General features: G+C 42.9%; 1 protein-coding gene across 1 annotated transcript in view; it reads left to right on the top strand.

The window, feature by feature from the left end:
• The first annotated feature begins 796 nt into the window (after positions 1 to 796).
• Positions 797 to 21,945, top strand: part of LOC146829567 (cysteine-rich hydrophobic domain-containing protein 2-like) — a 221,695-nt gene continuing 200,546 nt past the window's right edge. The window contains exons 1-2 of the mRNA XM_085608271.1: positions 797 to 1,040; positions 17,550 to 17,604. Coding sequence (XP_085464397.1) covers positions 868 to 1,040; positions 17,550 to 17,604 — 228 coding nt within the window. The 5' untranslated portion in view covers positions 797 to 867. The remainder of the gene's footprint in view (positions 1,041 to 17,549; positions 17,605 to 21,945) is intronic.

Raw genomic sequence — 21,945 nt, 5'->3', positions numbered from 1 at the left:
ACCCTATACATCAATCCTCTCAACTATTTTATTTACAGCATCGCCAATACAAATTGCTAATTCTGTAACTCCAAAAACTCAGCCTCTTTTTGGGTAACAAAAAGTTAGTAAATACATAACGGTCCAGTTTCCCATGTGTGAAGTGCTGCTCCAGTTCGAGTGTTTTTCTTTTGAATTTGTAAAATCCAAAAATGAAACCAACAGGTGTATCTTGAGTGAAAATGTATTTCCTTGCAGCACAGTACCATGGTACAGCACCAACCACCTAGGTAGAAATGAATCCTAGCATTCCCACATTCCATAAGTGAATTACATTACATCACACAATAAATGACATAGGTCATGACGCACGAAGCTGTAGCTCTAACACACCTATTCTCTATAAAGAAAAACAAATAAAAGATATATAAAAACAATGTACAAAGGTGTATTAGACCCACAGCTTTGTGCTGTCATGACCTATGCCCTTGCAATAATTAGCTTCTACGTTATTGTTTAGCTAATAAAAAACTTTTTTTTAAGTTGACACTGCTCTCAGAATGACTGAGACAACATTGGCGACAGCATGTAACCCAAAACTGATGGAAAAATATAATTCCTACAATATATTACACATAACAAAGTTCTAGCTGACCAACAGTGAGGCACTTGTCTCTCCAGACGGAGTAGGAGGCAGAGTCTATCTTTAGGAATCTTACCCCTCATTTCAAGTTCGTGCCTGTTAGCTACTGGGTGGACCCAGCGCACTACTCTCCTCACACACACTGAGCACGCGCCTTCCCCTCCCAAGGAGCTCTAATCGCCGCCCTCGCCAGCTCGTCATAACGCCTCGCGCATACACGACGCCTCGCGGTGGCAGCCGACGTCATGAGCGTCCTGCTGCCCAACATGGCGGACTTCGACACCATCTACGAGCTGGATGAGGACGAAGAGGAGACGGCTGCGACGGGAGAGAGGGGAAATCGAGTGGTTAGCGACGAGCATCTACTAAGATACGCACCGGATCCCGTTATCGTCAGGGGCGCTGGACATATCACGGTGTAAGAACGAGAACGGGAGACTGAGGGGGTGGGGAGTAATGGACAGAAAGGAAAGACTGCCATAGCAGTTGCCTCGTCTAAACCGTTATGTACAGCTGTCGGCCATCTTGAAGAGGGGCATTTGATTGTGTAGTCCAACGAAATGCCCATAGAAATCTTTGCACATTTATTATGACTTTTTTTAAAATCTTCGGTAAGCTCATATTTAAAACGGATACAGGACAAGTATGAACACACAGTACTCGAACTGTTGTGTGCCAGTAAGTACTATACGTATTTGAAATTTGTGGAATGTAGATAATTTTATCCATCCAATTTTTCCGCCACTGTAAGTTAATTTGAGACTCCCTTTGGTTTGTTTAGCAAAAGTGCGCGGTACAACATGACCGCCTGGTTTGTCGGACAACTCCCGCGTGGGCTGTAGTTCTATAGTCCCCCTTTTGTGTCAATGATACCTAAGCTCCCTTCTGTGTGTGCATTGCTGCTAAGGGGCTGGTGTAGTCTAGCGAATTTGTTTGTAGTGAGAGCAGTTGGTTGTGTTTACAGTTGGTCACTGCTGCTAAGCACCAGTCCTGTAGGGCGTGTGATAATTTGGTTGTATGAAGAGTGGTATGTTGCAGCCACTCTTCCATATGTTAAACTTCTTCTCACTATAACTTCACTTAGCATTATCCCCGCGTTTTATCTTTGGGCTTCTCTTTGTAAATACACGAATCATAGGTTAAAAAGTGCCACGCCCTTTTTTGGTTATTTGGGGTAGTGCGTGCTGAGGCCCCTGTAACTTTTTGACCACATAAGGTATCCACGCCAAATTTGCGTCCCTTTCTTCCAACATCATGGGTATTCTGAAGGTACTCAGGGTTTGTGGATTCCCCTGGAGGGAAAAACGGGCTGCAAATGAAAGCATCTTCCCTGCAAATGTAATCAAAAAACGGTTTGTGGGGCTGAAATCACCATTTCCCCAGCTTTTAGGGGATACCAGACTTTTGTCAGAAACCCAACATTTTTTTACACAGTTTTGGCCTTTTTTCTGGGACATAGCCTATTTTTGCTATTTTTTTGTGCTTTCAACCTCCTTCCAGTTAATGGTAGAAATGGGTACAAAAGCAATAATGGATCCTGGAAAGCTATACATTTTAGAGAAGTAGACAAAATTCTGAATTCAGCAAGGGGTCATTTGTGTAGATCCATCAAGGTTTCTTTATAGAAACTAACAGTTAAATATAGGATAAATTGAAAATTTGTTGAGAAAAAAGCCTTTTGTGTCAACGTTTTCACCTGTAACTTCTTCTAATTATGACAGCTCTTTGAAAGCAATATACAGTTACATCCGCTGGACATTACTGGTTGTGGGGATATATAGGACTTGTAGGTTCACCAAGAACCCACCGAACCCAGAGCCAAAAACTGAGCAGCAACTTGCAATGGTTTTTTATTATGTACCGGGTATATAGTAATTATGCTGTAAAAATGTGTACATGGAAAAATCGGTATGAAAGACACCTATGTATTTCTGAAATGGGAACAAAATATAGAGTTTAGAAACAGTAGATATTTGCACATTTCCGAAATTGGGAATACTCGTACTAGCATGAGAATTATCAGTCATTTTTTAGAATGACTTATTTTTTACACAATGTCTTTCATTTGGAAGGCAGAAATGCATCGAAAGTCAAAAGGTAATAACAGTTCCTTTACAAATCTGAATTACCCTAAGTCTCCCGATAAAAATGGTACCTCACTTGTAGGGGTAGGCATAGTGCCCACGACAGGAAATGGCTCAAAACCCAACGTGAACACACCACATTTTCACAATGCAAAATTACCCTTTCACAATGCAAAATTACCCTTTTTTAGCAAAGTGCCTAGCTGTAGTTTTTTTAACCCTAGCTCTGCCGGCACCTAGGGAAACCTAGCAAACCTATACATTTTTGAAAACTAGACACCCAGGGGAATCCAGGATGGGGTGACTTGACTGCCTCCCACCAGGTTCTGTTACCCAGAATCCCTTGCAAACCTAAAAAATTGCCAAAAAAAACACATTTTCCCCACATTTCTGTGGTGGAACGGTCTTGAATCTGTGTGGATCCACAAATTTCCACCCACCCCGTGTTCCCCAAAGTTTTCCGAAAAAAATGGTACCTCACTTGTGTGGGTCGGCCTAGTGCCCGCGACAGGAAACGGCGCAAAACGCATCGTGGACACACCTCAATTTCGCAGTGAAAAATGAACCTTTATTGTCAAAGTGCCTAGCTGTAGTTTTTGAACCCTAGCTCTGCCGGCACCTAGGGAAACCTACCAAACCCACACATTTCTGGTGGCGGGTGGGTGGGGGCATTGGCGTGCCCGTTTCGGGCAGCCCCCACCCTAAATAAAAAAACTGAAAACAAATCACTGGTGTATAGTGGGCTTTCTGCTCCCCCGAAGGGGCAGATTAGGGGCCAATGCCCCATCTGCCCCCCGGGGGGGCAGAAATACTGTGATAATTGGGGGGTGGGGGCATGGGCCTGCCCGTTTTGGGCAGCCCCCACCCCTATTTTTATTTGTAAAAAAATTCCCTGGTGTCTAGTGGGTTTTTTGCCCCCCCGGGGGGGCAGATTGGGGGCTACTGCCCCCCAGGGGGGACAACAAGACTCCATGGTGCCAACATAATTAGGGGGGAGCAAAGGCCCTTGCCCAAGGGGCCGCTCCCCCCCCCCTCCCTGGTGTCTAGTGGGTAGATCCCTGCTTGGGGATCGCCCTCCTGTGGCGATCCCCAAGCAGGGATCCACTGGGGAGGGGTACCATTGGAAAGGGGAGATTCTCCCCTTTCCAACGATACCTCTCCCGTCTTTCTACGTGCTCAGGGAGCTGAGATAGCCCCTGAGCACGTAGAAAGTGAAACTGAAATGAGCCTCTTGGCTCATTTCAGTTTCAGTCTAATGACATTGGCGCGACGTGCGCGCCGATCGTCATTACACTGAAAGCAGGGGGGGGGGGGAGGGCCTCTGGAGCTGGGGAAGCTCTTCCCAAGCTCCCGAGGCTATTTTGAGTGAAAGGGAATCCCTCTGGTGCCCGCACCAGAGGGATTCCCCAGGGAATGCCTCATGACGAGCTGGACTCGTCATGGGCACAGCGCGACTGTCCTCCATGACGAGTCCAGCTCGTCATGGGCACAGAAGGGGTTAAAATCTCTACTCGTGTGTTTTTACAACGCAGAGGAACGTTCCATGAATTGTTTTCTAGAGGCACACCACCCATTCTCCAATTTGTGCTTTCAAATGTTTATACCTATTTACCAGGTTCTGAAAAAATTGCAATATAGTCCCGTGAAAAGTATGTAGTTTTGTGAAATATCTTTTCACGGTTGACATTATTTATGTTATGTTATGTTAATTTGGATTTGTTAAGCGCTTAATACCAAAAGGTCTCCAAGCGCTGTAAGAAGAGTAGCGTTGAGTCTCTGCAGTGCACTGACGATTAGGCCCAGGCTTCTATGAACAAGATGGTTTTTAATTGTTTTCTGAAAGGGAGAAGGCGGTTTTCCGCACGGAGTTGGCTAGGTAGCTTGTTCCAAAGAGTGGGGATGTGGGAGGAGAAGGCCCTCCCTCCTTTGGAGACGTAGTTGAAGCTTGGGCAGTGTAGCAGACTCCCAGTGGAGGACCTGAGTAAGCGCCTTGGCACGTATTTTGTGAGTCTTTGTTTGATGTATGTGGGGGCTTGGCCATAAATGGCTTTATGGGCGATACACAGGCCCTTAAATTTAGCCCTTTGGTTTACAGGAAGCCAGTGAAGGCGTTGGAGAAGAGCCGAGGGTCGCGTATGTCTTGGTAATTTAAAAATGAGCCTAGCAGCGTCATTCATAACTATCTGGAGTCTTCTAACTAAGAAGTCAGGAAGTCCAATGTACAGGGAGTTGGCATAGTCAAGACGAGCCAAGATGATGGCAGATACGATAATTCTCATGGTGGAGAATGGAGGTTAGACTATATTGAATAGTGTCAATGATGAGTGCTGTAGAGCACGGTAGTCGTGGATCTAAGAAGCCGCCAATTAAAGAGATTTGTATAATTCACCAGACAATATCTAAATTTGTCTCCATGTTATAGCAGGTTTAGCTTTCTAACCACTCAGAATAACCCATTGAATCAGTTCGAGTGTTGGAGCTATTCAGGACACCATTGCACTATTACTCTTCCCAGTCTTACTAAAAATTGTATATTGATCAAATTTACCTTAATCATTTTGATTTGCACCTACAAGCTCTGTGCTCTCAAAATGAGCAAACTACAAAACGGTTGCCTTAACCATTATTCTCTTTGAAATATATTTGAATGGCAAGGCTGGTGGAGGTGTGAAAAGCAGGAATATGACAGATCTAACATGAGTGGACAAGAGAGGAAATCTGAAAGATTTTTAATCATGGTTCATCTTTTTACTTTGAACAATAATGGACTAAATAAAGGTCTAAAAGATGTCTGGTGGCACGCTGTGCTTCATGTCTTACACTGGGCAAAATTTCCTTCCATTAGATTATATTTGGGGTAGCTTCTTCTGTTTTACTCAGCAGTTGCATCTTATTCTGCCTGTATAAGAAGGGTCACTGTACATGGCCGGTCTGGGAACCAAAAGCAGCCCTAATAAAAATGTTTATACCAGCTTGTCCCCTTCCTCCTCTCTCATCAGTCCCTCACCACCTTCATCAGTCCCTCACCACCTTTCTCCTCTCTGTTTTTACTCTTTCCTCTCTCTCCCTCCCCTAAAGTTCCCGCTGTGCCTGATGTAATTAATCTGGGAAAGCGGGAGTGAGTAGCAAAGGCGCCAGCATTGACCCTGGACCTTCAAAAACTAGCATCCATTGACTCCCGCCTACCAGGGAAATGCCCAATGCAATAAATGGGCAGTCTGGTCCTGTCACTATACCCTTTTCTACTTTACAATGGCTCGAGCACCACAGTAGTCCAGAAACTAGGGAGTGCTGAGTCATTACCCCAAGTTTGTTTGTTTTATGGTCCCAACGTGGACAACTTAAACTATTTAAGGTGTTCTTGTTGTGTGTGGCTAGGGTGAAGAGTTCTTTCATTTGTGGCAATTTTAATATACTTCCTGGACACCGAATTATTGGTACCAATAGGCACCCCACATTACAAAAGGTTGTCGCAGAAAATAGCCAATCACTTATTGGGGCTTTTTGGGTTGGCTGATTCTTGGAGGCATCTTCATTGTCAAATGATGGGATCACTCTATTTTCCATCAGTCTGTTTTATCATATTTAAGGGCATGGTTTCTGGTTGTTCTTTCCAAGTACACCCCATGGTTATATCCGACCATATACGATCGGCACAGGATTTTAGTTCTGCATGGATATTTTCAAATACAAATCTCTTCACCAACTGAAAACGCAGCTACAGGGACTTATAATGGACAGAACCAGGGTACACAGCTATAGCTTTCTGGCTAAGAGGTATGATACTATTGAACAGATTACCCATTTGCACTTCCTTCTGTCTTCAAGATTTGTGACGTTCATGGTTTGATCCAATCCCAATAACATTGAAAGTATTTTTTTCTCTTTTACTTATAGCTACACAAGGCCCAGCTTCAAACTATCCAGTTAAATATTCCGAATGATTGGGACCTTAAAGGCTACAAAGTGTCCCAAAAGCTTTGGCACAGGAAATTATTAACATGTTTGCTTTCATGGAGTTCCTCAATATTCTTAAGAACCTGTCGAATGGTAAAGTAGCTGGTTAGGGATGCAGTTGCAGAACACTTTTTAGGACCATTGCCAAGACACTTAAACCAGTAGTGTTGGACCACTTCATAGGTATCCTTTCTGGCTACCCCACTCCCCTCCCACCCCAATAACGGAGATAAGCCTAGTCTTGCTAAAAGGGAAGACTGTTCCTCCTATCACCCCATTTAATTATTTAATATTGACACAAAGATTTTGTTTATCTCTTAGTCAGCTAGCTCAATTAGTATGATTAATTCCTTCTGGCAGCGCAGGTGTGTCCTGGGCAGGTGTCCTGGGCAGGTGCCCTACTTTTCTGGTCAGTGCTGCTGTGGCTGCACTGGGGTGAGCAGAGTTTAAAAGTAAGCCATTTTCTGTGATATTCTTTGATGCTTTGAAGGCATCTAATTGGGTGGCATGGCCAATATTTAGATCAGGTTGAGTAAACCAGCAGTTTTTATTCAGTCGATGCAAACTCCTCATCTGTCATTTTTCTGCTTAATGTGTTCTACACTCCTCTCATTCTATTAAACATGACAGATGACAGGGCCTCTTCCACCAACCCTTGATGCCACCATTGAGGAAGAATGTTGATATGAAAGTTGTCCAAATGAGAATATTAAATTAACATGCAGTTTGCCCCTGTTGCAGCCATCCTGATGTTGATATTTTGCATATGTTATGGTCATGTCCTTCATTACGGCAATATTGGGAGGGGATCACAAACCATTTGTTTGCCTGCACTGAACGACACCATCTGTGCACATGGGAAGTTTGTATATTGGGTATAATCCAGAGAGATAAAAAGCCCAGGGCCACTACGTGTTTTCTGGACCTCAGCTTTATAGTAGCCAAACGTCTCCTTACGAAGTACTAGAAATCACGTGAACCACCATTTATAACGGCCTGGTTATATTCCATCCTCAACTGGGCTAGAGCGGAAAGAGTATCTCTCCGGAGGGAGGACACACTAGGACTGAGTAAATACCCCATTTCATCCAACTGGGATGTGATCTTGAATACCCTCCAAACTGCATTATATCCTGAGATGGACCCTAGTGACACTACTGAACTAAAAACCATGCATGACCTTGCATGCCTTCTCAAGTCACATTATTCGTATCTGTACTATTCAATTGTGTCTATATTGAGATGTGTACTAAATGACGCTTGATATTAATTGTGAAGATGGTAACTCGCCCAAGGTGAAATGTAATGGTATTGAAAGAAGCAAACCCTCCTTGTTTCCCCCTTACGCTCACCCCACATTGTCCTACCCCATCCCATAATGTTTACTCTTGTTCCCTCTGAGCTACCTGGTTGCTCATAGTAAATTAGCTTATACATGTTTGATGTCACTGCCATGAAGTGTTAGGTCATTACAGATGTACACTGACTGTTATACCTATTGTGTTTCGGGAGCTTTGGAATTTTGCTAAATGGAGAAAGCTGAATATTGTTTTCTAGAAGCATTTGCTCAAGATAAGTAATTGCAGAGATTCTGTGGTGCTACTGCCCAAAAAGTCCAGTCTAGAAATGCAGCCTGGTAGTATTTCTTAAAGTGAGGCGGAGCAAGACCCCCATCTTAAATAAGCAATTGCGAGGTTTCTTATTGCACCACACAAATTGTCGCAGCATCTGGTCAATTTCACCCCCAAAATTTTTGGGGAACCTTAATAATTATGTTGGAAAATAAAAAAGTAATGCTATTCCCCCTTAAATGAAATGGGAAAGGACTCCCATTGACATAGTAAGTTCTGAGCTTTAAAAAGAGTTGGCAAATAGATTAGTTTATATAGTTGCACAAAGTCATGAGATGCATAAACACCCAGATATCTGATGGAGCCTAAATTACGTAATTGTGGTCCCATATTGATGGATAGTAAAAGGTCAGAGCACTTGAACAAGAGGGCTTCGGATTTCGTATGGTTAATTCTATAACCCCCTAGATCCGAGAATGTTTTAATTTTAGTGAATGTTCTCGCAACATGTTGCTTTTCCGTGTCCAGACACAAAATCAAGCCATCAGAAAACAACTTAAGTTTAGGTGCTCCCTGCAAAGGTGCCCGAATTTGAGAATCTTGCCGCAAGACTGAGGCCAAAGGTTCAATAAAAAGTGCAAACAGCACCGGGAACATGGGACAACCCTGACGAGTGCTGCAACTAATTACCAGTGGCCCTGCCGTGTTAGAGTTTACAATGACTTTTGCTTCTGCCTTGTGGTATAGATTTTGCAGAAGTCTTACCAGCTTAGGGGGAATATTAAACCAATGTAAATTGGCAAATAGAATCTCCAATTGAACTAAATCGAACGCTTTGTCTGCGTCTATGATGATAATAGCCGCTTTAACTTTAATATTCACAAAATAATCAATAGATTGTAGTAGGAAGTTAGTGTTGTTCGAAATTGATCTCCCTGGTAGACAGCCACACTGATCGCTATGGGCGATCTCTTGCGCAAAAGGGATTATTCGTGGAGCAATGATCTTTGTATGTGACTTTAGAATCATTGTTCAACAGTCTAATGGGGCGGTATGAATCTGGCTTATTGGACGGTTTATCCTTTTTCAAAAAGCTAAAAATTACGGGCTCTGTGAAGGAACTAGGCACCTGGCAACCCTTGAGTATTTAGTTGAACAGTTTGACCAAGATTTCCGCAATCTGGGCCATGAAAGTTTTATACATCTTAGCAAGCAATCCATCGCTTCCACAGGCTTTCCCATTGGGAGAGGTCTTAATAGCCCCCTGAACTTCAGTAAGCGTTATAGGAGCCACCGCCTGAGTCTGCAGTTCTTTAATGAGAATAGGCAAATTAATTGCCCCAAGATGTTCTCTAATTATTTCTGGGTGGACAGTGGATGAAGAAGCGTATAGCTTAGTAGGAAGACCCTATCTATACCCTCAGCCTAGTCTACCGTCTGCCTCCTGGCCACGTCATATATCAATTTAGCGGATGCTTTGTGTCTTTCTGTCACTGACCAAGCCAAAAACCCTACAGCATGCTCGCTCTCCTTATATTATTTTTGAAAGCATGTATTCTGGTTAACTGTTTCCTGGGACACATAATGTTCCTTTAAACGCCGCCGGGCTTCACTTAGTCACCTGGGAAACACATGCCAAGTGTGCCCGTGTTGCTTTATCTAGAACTTGTTGCAGTGCAAGTGATATTTTTCCTTCTTTAGCTTAGATATGTTAGCTTTATAAGAGATTGCTTCTCCCCTGATGAAGGCTTTACATGCCTCCCAGACGGAAAATGACGATGCAGAGCCTATATTCCTCTCTAAGAAATCAGCAAGATTGAATTGCATGACTGCTACCCACCCGTTCTTAGTTAGCAATGGTTTATCTAGCACTCACTGTGGTCTATCAGCTTATGTAATATTCACACTTCTGTTTGCACAGGGACTTAATGGTCTGAAAAGGGATTTGTGAGTATGTGGAAATTGCCTCTTGCCCATTAATGTGAAATTAAGAAAAAAAATCGATCCTTGAGTCTGAATTAAACCTTTTGGAGAAGCAACTGAATTCCTGAGTTAGTGAATACTGTAATAGCCAGGAGTCAACCAGGGCCAGATTCCTACCCGTTTTGACTGGAAACCTGGAAGCTTTAGGTTAATTCTGCGATTTTGTTTTTACAGAATGAATCCAGCCTTAGGTCTTGTGGGATATTCCCTTCCATCACCAAAAGACCTGAAAGTGGAAGAAGAGTGCAATATATAGTTCTTTAAGAGCGGTTATATAGTTCTCCGTTGGGCCATAAAAGCTAACTAAATGAAAGGTAGGGCTTTCTATTTTCATACTCACTATAATCCACCTTGCTTTGGGGTTCCTAATAACATGGTGCACTTCCCCTGTACAATTCCATGTAATCAGGACTGCCAGCCCACTAACTGCTGCACTAGCAGATGGAGAAAAAGCTTGAGAAATGAAACTCAGCATTTTAGGGTGTTTGGATTGCGTCTTAAGGTGGGTTTCTAGGAATAAAATTATTTGCACTTGAGCTGTTGTGAGCCACTCAAGTGTGGATTTAAGCTTAACTTGGTAACTGAGCACTTTAATAATGCACTAAGCTATTCTTATAGATTTCCTATTTGCCATAAAAGATTTGTAGTGATTTGGCCCAATTGATTGCCCTGTTTCTAGTAGCTTGTCTGCCTATCCCCTTTATTGGGCTCTGCCTACTAAGATTCTTCATATTAGTGGACCTGCGTAATCGAAGTACTGCCTCATCCCGTCTGTTCTACCTGAATTCCCCCACCCCCTCCCACGCCCCAAGTGAACCACCTCCTCCTCCTGGAACCCTACCCGTCAAGGGTCCCCTCCGAGTGATAGCTCATCCCTCCTTCCTCCCCACCCTTTCGCCTCCCCCTATATTAGTGCCTTGACATGGCACTTGCTACCTGTGGGAGAGCAACACGAGCCTACTCATGAGAGTTACCAAATGCTTTTTCCATTCTAAAGCCTAGCTCTGTGAAACACACTAGGAGAAATACAGACTAAAGCATTAAAAGCGTTTGCAATGCAATCGGTCTCGCCAATGGGACCTTATATGTATTTAGCTATGCAGCACATTAGCCTCGGTGCTGTAACATCTACTGTTCTTTAACATGGAGCGCAAGTATGCACCAAACTGCGTGACACGCCAGGTATGGGAACACATGGAGAGGAATATTGCCTTTTAGTGGGAAATTATATATTCCAAAGCTCTGTTTTTAATACAAAATCAGGGACTTCGGTGGTCATATCACTGAAAATACAAGATTTGAAAAAAATATTATTGTCTACGGGTGCTCATGGAAGACCATTTCTATGTACTGGAATCTAGAGAATGCTACAGTGATTCTGGTACTTTATTGACTTCTGCAGGTCGTTTTCTATCAAGAAAGTTAAATAGAGGAAGTTGCCGGAAAAATAAAAATAAAAGTCCCTCAGCAGTAAGCAATTCTGGTATTTTACTGACCTCTACTGGTCGTTTTCTATCAAGACAGTTAAATAGAGGCAGTTGAACAGAAAAAAAGTCCCTAAGCGGAAGCAGACAAGTCCTAGGGCTGATCTCCAGAGCCCACAAAGTACATACACATATAAGTATATGCTTAAGTATATACAAGAGGTCTCGAATGCTCAACCTAAAAAACAATCTCATGTCACAGACAGTCCATAATCCTTCAGAGGGTGATGCTTCTACATCCTCCTTTTCCTCCTTCGTCTTTGATCGAATGCAGAATGTTCTTTGCCTGGTCGACAGAATGGAATATGTATACCTGACTCTTCACGAGAACTTTGAGTTTAGATTACTGAATAATACCATCCAGAACTCGTTCGTGCTTGACAATCCCACACCATATGTGCAAATCTTACATTCAGTGTTCCACATCTTGGGCACTGTGATTTTCTCAGATATTTGTTTTGTCTCACAACACAATAAGACATTCATAATGTCTAACCACAATGCATAAACAGACCTAAACCAGTCTTTCCACTAGAACAAATGTTTACTTCAGACAAGACCGATATAATTCCTGAGCCCCATTTGTGGTCTAACCTATCTTATTCTTTTGAAATCCCTGATCTCACATTCAAACCAATCGCCTGGATATCACGAGCTTAAGAAATAAAAATCTGCCTGGTAACACAAGAAGGCAAATGATCACTTCCAAGTTTAAATCAATATTCTGTTATGTTATCAACATCTGTTATAGAGCACACAACTCACTCCAACAGCAGTCTCTGGCGCTATAACCCAATACAGAGAAAGGCAAGTAGTAGGCAAATAAAAAAAAAAAAACAGGACAGATGGCAGATGTAGGCAAGTTTTTAGCAACTTTCAAAGTGTAAATGCTGAGGGAAAAAAACGTTCCTAGAGACAAATGTACAATTCTATTTGGGTTATCTTTGCTCCAAAATAAGGTATGATGTGCATCAGCATTTGCTAGAAATGGTGATTTAAAAGCCTAAATTTTAAAACCTACATGCATAATCTAAAATAATACCCAAGCGTGTTTTGTGGAGGAGTAGTCAATGAATATGCTGGGATCCCCCAGTAATATTTTTCTGCTTCTATTTCATCATTCAATATCGGCATTTAAGGATACGTTTAAATGCCAGTGGCTATTGGCCCAAAGATGTCAGTTACACGCTTGTGGATAAATTTACAGACAGCACACCTCTTGGTTTAAGAGCTAGTGTTAAAATATTTATGAATTACAAATAACAGGGATGAAGAATTCCAGTCACCTGATGCACAGGAGAAATGGTTTGCGTTAAGGGCAACACGTTTTAGTCTTTATTTCATCTTCTGGACAAGTATACCTACCCCTCTTCAGCACAAACCCTTTGGCTGGCTGCCAGTCTATAGTACCAGAGAGGGGATTTTCTGCCATCAAGGTATCATTTGTATTCATATGTTTGTTGTACGAACGTATACCTGTGATTAGTTATTACAAATACCTTACTGTTAGAGCAAGTGCTCTTAGGAATTGTGGTGAGCTGTGATCTTAGCTTGCATTACTAATTGTGGTTCCAGTACAGAAATGCATACATATGTTTGCAAAATATAACTGTTCGACGCTACTTCTAATGCTTTCAGCATGCTCTCTGATTATTTGCAAATGCAACCAATTGCCTGAAAGTAAGATTGGTGACGGTTTGCACACACAAAAAATGCACACAAACAATTTGCAGCATGGAAAAATGTGTTTTGCTAACCCATCTTTCAACTTTAGCTTTCATTTCTCGGAAGCATCATTTTGCTAAATGTGCTTGATACTTGCCAATATTTAGAAAAGATTAATAATGGAGACTCAGTGTAAAACCAATATGGACAACATGAAAATAAATTAATGGACCAATTCATAAAGAAAGTCACAAAAGTGCAACCACAGCTATTTAACTTTATATTACTGCAAGTTTACGACTTTTGGGAATTCACAAGAATGGCCCTAGAAACAGTACTCTGGTTTTCATGGGGCAAACATATATACACACACATATTTTCTCATGTGAGAGCTGTTGCAAATTCACTTCGCACTACAATTTTTTGGCATTTAAAGTTATGGAAGTGAATAGACTCACAAAACCCTGAATCTATTGCTTCCCACCTTCTTCCAGTTCTGTCATGTATATTTATAGAACGGTGGCAAAATCGGAGCCTAGAATTCAAAACCGGATATATTAGCAATGGTGTAAGTTACTATCGGTACCCCCACCCTTGATTCACCCTTCCCCCATTACCGAGGTTAATTTTTGTCAGCTATGGCGATAGTATTAGCTAATGTTTGTAAAAACTCCCACCTGCATATCTATGTTTAACGGGGCCAACTTAATGTGCTGCCTATGGACTTAAAGGTGAAATATACATTTTAGATAACCAAGGCCATTAAACGTATCTTCAATTCGGGATGCGAGTTTTAAATTACCTTTTATAGGATCAGAATTTGACTTTCAGATCATTAACCACTTCTGCTCTCATGGCGTAGCCAATAAGCCTCCTCGAATGGGTTCAGATTTAACTTTGTTGATGCCCACTACAATTTTTTTGTGCCTGCGGCACTGTCGGGGAGGGTTGAGAGTTTAACAGTCCTTAATTAACCTTGTGCATGAGGCAGTGCTAGCTGGATATTAAAAGCAGTTATACACCGGACTACTGGCACTTGCGGCTTAGCTATAAATGTCCGGGTCTGCATATAAGGAATTCATTTTTTTGATTTTTTTTTTTCCCAGTTTGCCTAAGTGACTTGACTTTGATCTAATACCAGCACACATTAGTAAATGTATATTATAACAAGCATTTGCAATGCAATAGGTCTCGCATTATTAAAGTTTGAGCTATTGGTTTTGCATTATTTAGCAATGTCAATAGCTCAAACTTTAATAATGTGAGACCTATTGCATTGCAAATGCTTGTTTCTGTTGGTGTTGTAGGCCGACTTGGCAGTCCAATGCAGTGCTGTGGTTGCCCAACTTTTAGATGTGGTTGGCTCTATTGTTTGCCTGTAGCTGGGTACAGAGGTGTGTACTTGACAAATGTTTCCTATTCTCACGGACTTCTCTTCAGTGTAAGATTTATTAACAAGTCTTTAGAAGTACCGCTCTCACTCAAGGACACCAACGGCCTACAGTACAAATCTACCCTGCAGCCAACACCGCTCAATACAACCCATATACACCCAGAGTCCCAAACGTGACTCATTTGCATATAAAATGAAACACAGCCAAACCAGGATTTCTACTGCAATGAAGATGCCGGTGTGACCTTTGAAAATTACAAAAACAAGGTCATCGCATACATAAATGTGCCACATTCGGTTCTGGAGAGCAGGGGATTCAATTGGATGCCCCTTACCCAGCTTCCACTCGCTGCAATTGGGGAGCCCTATCAGAGTTTCTAGGTACTACTACTAGACAATAAATTCAAGGGTGCATGTTAAGACAATACCAGCTAAAAGATTTTTCATTAAAACAAAAAACGGGGCTTGATTAACACAAACCTTTTCAGTGAGTAGTTGTGCCTCTGTCCTGTCTAAGATGCGAGTTACAGTCTGATTCACAAAGCTTTTTCTGACTAGTTGCATCTTACTCCATACCCAGGTCTGACTAACTCGTGAATTTACAAGGGTAAGGCGTAGTTATTCACAGAAAAACGTTTTGTGAATCACAGTTTTTATCTGGGATTCAGCATGTCCTACCCCTAGAAAATCATAAATAAACCACACCTAAGCCCGGAGTAAGGCACAACTACTCACAGAGTATGTTTCCTAAAATAGGTGCAAACATTCAGAAGTAATTTACACTGAAGAACAGGTTTAGGACAAAACTACCCACAGAAAAATATTTGTCGATTCCATCCACGCCATGAACAGTGTCAACAATGTATGACTTGAATTAAAGCACTAATAGTGCTATTTCACTAACGGAAATAATAAAGCAGTCGTATTGTCTTCTGACACGCGCCCCAAGTCATCAAGCAGATCTTAATCTAGCGACGTACCTCGCTCTAACCACGCTTCCAACTGCCCCTCCCCCCAAGCACTGCTGACCAAATTTGGATAACACTAATTCATGGCTCTGGGTGCCGTGCAATCCTGCAAAGTACAATGAAGGCATTTTAATGCTCGAGCCTGGCAAAGCGATTTACGGCTGCAGAGGGCTCCAGGCCACGGGCAGTGGAAAAGTCCCTGGCAGCGTGCTCCCTTCTCCCCCTCTGAGGAGAGTGCTCCAGACACGCACTTCCGGAGAGTGGCGTACTGTTGACTAAATAAACGAGACATCGGGTATCAGATCGCTTTACGTGAGCACCAATAAGCATTAAAAACATTAACTCACGTTTGTGAATAAATACGGTGTGGGAGGTTATTGTCCTTTAAAGAGGAAATGAGGTATGTCATCGAAGTTCTTGGCCGCAGTGCGTATTACAACATATTAGTCAGCTGCGCAGCACTATTCACATTGTTAAAGGTGTTCTCTCCGATTTATAGGCTCGCCCCAGCAGAGAAGTGCTTATAGTAAGGGAGATAGTATTTACCGACCAGTGTAGCCGAAGCCAGAAGCCTATCAAGCTATTAGAATATCTCAACCAGACAGGGTGCGGAACACCAGGCACTGGACTGAGAGCACAACGGAACCAGGAAGGTTCGTAAGAGATGGCAGGGTTTCGGGACACCAATGCGATTTCCCAATCGCTATTGTAAAAAAAAAAAAAGACGCCCGCGAGTGGTGCGCACGCCACAGTGAACATGTGGTTTCAATTATCGCGCCCGTGTCTGGGCACGATAATTGAAACCACATGGCCTTTGGTGCGTGTAATAGACACCAATAGGCCATGGCCGGAGCAATGTGTCCGCCTTTGGCCTATTTCGTGCCGGTTCGGAAAAACATGGATGCAAAGGCCAATCGCGGAAGCCAAAAGGAAAAGCACAGGCACGAGCGTGTGCGATTCAAGGCTCTGTTTTCAAACCCCGGACAAAAGGGCTCTCGCCTGCGTGAGCAGTGCTGCGCACTGCAACGCTAGGGCGTGAGCCCTAAAAAGTATCAAACGGGGCTCTAAGCCTAGCAAGTCTGTTCAATCGCAGGATCTCCGCTCCCAGCCTGACAGCCAAATGGATGGCAAGAAGACTGTGCACAGCTTGTGCAGTCGCACCACTCCAGCATAGGCTGTGTTTTTTGCAGCCCGGGACACCAATCAGACTGCTGCTGGTACCTTGGCACCTCCTTTTTTTGTGATTCTTTACCACCACACTGGTATAGAGCGGAGCCAGGTGACGCACTTGCAAAGGATGGGAGAGCTAAACTAAAAGATTAAAAGGCCCACTTGTGAAAAACTGCAGAAAACCAAAGTGCACACTGCTCACTCTAATTGGCATAGAGTTTGTGATTTTGTAGTCCTGACTACCAATTACAGGGTTGACTCTGAATTGACTCCTTTCTTTCACTGATCTTCACTGTCCTGCTGAAACATGGTGGAGTAGGGTGACGGACCCCCTTGAGGTGGATAGAGCTAAATTGAAAGATTAAAATGCCTATGGGTAAAAAAATTGCAGGAAACATTTTCAAAGTACTCAGTGCTTTACTACAGCTGTCCAAATAAGACATGACCGGGCTATTTCAAAGTATGATGCCTTTTGTTTTCGCCCTACCAACAACCATTTCATATGTAAAAGAATCACAGAGTATCTTTCCAATCTGAAATGCAGTTTGCCGACTGAGTATTGTAGTTTGTCATTCTCTTGCATGATTTTTTAACTTCTTTTGATAGATTCATGGGAATAAGTCGGTTGCTTTTATTTATTCCCTGTTCATAGATTTGGCTTGAGCAACAAGTTCGATGCAGAATTTCCATCAGTGTTGACTGGAAAGGTAAGGATATTTTAATTGCGTTGTAAGTCATTTATTGAAGGCTTGTAGTACTGGTCAAATATTTTATATCTTCTTAGGATGTGATATCAATTCCAAATACTCATATTCAAAGCTAAGAGACAATCCTGGCAGAAACTGCCATTTTATATCAAGTTCAGATACACCAGAAAATATTTTAAGGAAATATTTTAGACCATCTTGTCTGGTAAGTTTTATAATGGAGAATCGGGTCCCGCTGCAGACATTTGGAGGAGCCTTTGGGTGGTGTCTGTCTTTTTAGTCAGTGTGCAGTAAAAACTCTGATGCATCTGGTTTCAACCAAGCTTTATTGGAACTTGCCCTTTCTCCTTGCATATAGGCCGCCTCTGGTGGCGCTTTTCGCTAAGCATGTTTTTCCGTGGGCTTTCTGGTGGGATCCTCATCCTCCTCACTCATCCTCGTATTCTTTCTACTCGCTGTTGATTTGTTGACTGACAGGAACTCTTAGATAAGGCATAACTACCAGAATTACAGCCAGGTTTAAAGGAAGACAAAGGTGGGCCTCAGAATCAAAGGAGTTTGCAGACGAAGAAGCCAAATTATCATTTATTTATACAGGGAATAACAATATGGGTGCAAAAACAGGCTCACGCTCTAGGGCCACCAAGTACAAATGATTGGGAAAAAACAATAATATTCAAAGGTATGTTAGCCAGTGTCTCCTGAGTACAACACTGGGAAAATATCTGCTTGAGTTTGATTTTACTGCCGTTCTGAATTTATTTAGTTATAAAAGTGGGAAAGCAAATTTCATGAATTGCACTAGAAATAGCCGGCATGCTCCATGTCAAAGTTTTTTGTTGGCAAGATTGTTGAAATGCATAAATGAAACCTTTATAAAAAAAAAACAGCTATGTGTTTCGTCCTTTAGACTTTCTCAGGGCTGTAAACCGAGTACAGAGTTTAAGAGACTTGTTTAGAAGCAGTATATCGTAACTGTAATTGGTACCTTACATCATATGCATATACACATATATACACTGTTTACACATATATCTGGCATAATAATGGCCAGTATGAGGACCTAATAGTACTATCCCTGTTGGGAAGACCTAGCACAGAAAGAACAAGAGGTGACATTTTTATGAACAATCTCCCAGTTTTTATAAAGTTATAGCCCATAGACCATAGAAGTAAAAAACCTTATGTGACCCATTGAAAAGTAGAACTTCCAAAGCCACCTAAAAGTAATTCAAGTGGGTAAGTGTGGAACAGCTTAGAAGTGAAACAAAGAATAATGAAAATTCTTGAGAAATTGCTTCTACAGTGGGTTCTCTCTGTAATAAAAGTAGAAGACAAGTAGCAGCTAAGAAATATGGGGTATTGTCTGCATTCACAACAATGTACCTTGGGGCATTTCTGCTTCTTTCTAGTGGTTTAGTTGCCAACTAGTTATGCAGCTGGTAAAAGATGCCAGAGATGTAACCATGGTCTGTCTTGCAAGTGCATTTACACATTTCCAGAAAGGGTAATTTGTTAGAATAAAATGACTAGACATCGGTTTGTGTGGCATTGATGACCAATACTATCTGGTAAGGTGTTTTTAATTCTTGAGTGCCATTTTCTATAGCATGTTAGTTTTTGTTTATTACTCATTCAAAACATTGATCCACAGCCCTGTAAGGCACATCTTATTGTTTAATGCTCAGTTCTTGGGCCAGGTTATTGGGTGTTCTTAATTTTAGCTTTTTTGTAACCTGTAGTGTGACCAAAAATATGTTCCCATGAGTATTAAACTATAAAGATATTCCTTCGTACACAATGGGGGGGGGGGTGGGGGGGGCGGGCGGGTGTCCTTTAGGCATAGCTCCAGGGAGGCCAGACTCGAGCCTTGTGATATATGGCCCCAGAGGACTCCCTGCTCCAGGTGACAAGAAAATGACAGGCTTGTGTGAAGCCAGCACGACTTCCTGCTCTGTGCTGGTACAACCAGGAGCGTAATGGAGAGAGGGAAGCGCGGCCATAAAATGGATCCGAGGAGTTGTGCCCAGCAGGGCAGGTGATCGGAATGATTGATGGGGGCTGTGGCAGCCAGCCGGGTCTGCCCGGGTCACCTCTAATGTTTGCTGCACTCTGGCGTCCGGTTGTAAAATCTTATTGCCCTCCTTAGCGATGCCGAGGGGGAGAGCAGGGCGCGCAGACCCATTGACTGGGCAGACAAACACTCCCCCAGTATCCTTGCAGCTCCTTTCAAAGCCTCTAGTCAATGAGTAGACATGCTCTGTGTCCTCCTATAAGCCCGAGATACTGCAGGCTTACAGGCCAACCAGTCAACAGTGCGTGTCTGCCTGAACAAGCACACAGAGCGTGTGGGGCTGCCTGCAGGGAAACAAAGCTGGTACAGCAGGCAAACCCGTCCAGAAGCACGTAGCAGTTTCTAATGTATGCATGTAAAGGAATAGATGGGAAACAGAGGCGAGGAACCGCACCTTCACCTGCCCTGCTTTCTTTAAATTGCATTAATATAGCGATTCCTACCCCTGACGAGGCGCCGAGCAGTGAAGGTTGGCTCTTGAGAAGGTTGGCTCTTGAACAAGGGGCTCTGGGCAGCAGTCCTACTTCTCCCTCCCATTCTTCCATTGCTATACCCTGTCACACATCAGAGGGCGGTATTTTAAAGAACTTGTGCTGAATTATTTGGTATTGACACAGAGGGAGTGCAGCAATGTGCTACACATCAACAGGTGGCTGAATGCATACATAAGTGGGCATGTAGGTATTTGCGTTACATATTTATTTATTTTTATTTATTTATTTAAAAAGTTTTCATAGCGCTAGCTTGACCCGTAGGTATCAGAGCGCTGTACATACATACTGTAAAGAAAAACAGACGGAAATTGCATTACATAGTAGGCAGGCAGTAAGGAAGCAAAACCAGGGATACAAAAAATACAGCATGGAAGAAAAGGTGGTCCGGTCGCCAACTATCCTTGAATGTCAAGAGAGAGGAGTAAACTCGGATATTAAAGTCTAGGTTAGTTGACGTTGGTCAGGAAAGTATTTGTTAAGGAGATGGATTTTCAGGTCCCTTTTGAAACGGGAGAAGGAGGGGTTGCATCTGAGGACTCTAGGGAGAGCATTCCACATCCTGGGAGCGTTGCCAGAGAGCGATCGGTATTGTGTGGTTTTCTTTTTCAGTTTCGGAGGAATAAGAAGGAGTGAGTTGGAGCTTCTCAGCGATCTGGATTGACCTGCTCTTACCAGTTTGTTGTTCAGGTAGTTAGGGGCCGGAGAGTGAAGGGTTTTGTGTGTGATGCAGGCCAGTTTGTAAATACACCTCCCTTCCATGGGAAGCCAGTTGATGGAGTTGAGAGCTGGAGTGATGTGATCAAATCTTTTTACTCCAGATACGAGTCGAGCGGCCATGTTCAACACTGCCTTTAGAGGGGCTAGGTGAGCTTTTGGAGTCCCTGTTAGGATGGCGTTCCCGTAGTCGATTTTAGAGAGAACTAGGGATTGGGCTACTGTCTTGAGGTCATCATGGGGAAGAAAAGGTTTCAATTTCTTGAGGTGTTTTAGAGAGAAAAGAGCACTTTTTGCAGAGTTTTTGATGTGGGCCTCCAAAGATAAGTTCTTGTCAAGGGTGATGCGTTGAGTCGGATAGGACGATGGGGCAGTTTAGGGCGACCAGATTCTTGAGCCACTCTTGGATTGGACGATCGTTGCTTTTTGGAGAGAATAGGATTAGTTCTGTTTTATCTGGATTGAGTTTTAAGTGGTTAGCGTTGAACCAAGTTTGGATCTCGGTTAGAGTGGCATTGAGGTGTTGGATGTCGCTGGGAGACTTGATTTTGAAATAGATTTGGGTGTCATCAGCGTAAAGGTGGTAATTCACTCCAGCTTTTTTCAAGATGATTGTGAGGGGCTCCATGAAAAGATTGAAGAGGGCCGGGGAGAGGAACGAGCCTTGCGGGCCCCAAGTGTGACTTTTGTTGGCTTCGAGAGACAGGAGTTGATTTTAATTTGTTGCGAGCGGTGTTGAAGGCAGGAGGTGAACCATTTTAGTACTGTGCCATTGATGCCGGAGCGCTTCGACATGGTCTCCAGAAGCGCTGGATGATTTACTGTGTTGAATGCCGCAGATAGGTCAATAAGGATGAGTAGGCAGGCATCGCCTTCATCTAAAGCCTTGTGAATATCGTCAGAGACGTTGAGCATAGCTGTTTCCGTGCTACAACCATTCCTGAATCCTGATGGAAAGGTGTCAAGGAGATTGAACTCATCAATGTGTTTGTTGAGTTGGTGGAGAACGCATTTTTCCAATGTTTTTGCAAGGAATGGGAGGTTGGAGATAGGTCTGAG

The sequence above is a fragment of the Triturus cristatus genome, chromosome 5_2 (genome assembly GCF_964204655.1).
Source record: "Triturus cristatus chromosome 5_2, aTriCri1.1, whole genome shotgun sequence".
Classification (NCBI taxonomy): domain Eukaryota; kingdom Metazoa; phylum Chordata; class Amphibia; order Caudata; family Salamandridae; genus Triturus; species Triturus cristatus.
This window is presented reverse-complemented; position numbering and strand designations above follow the sequence as displayed.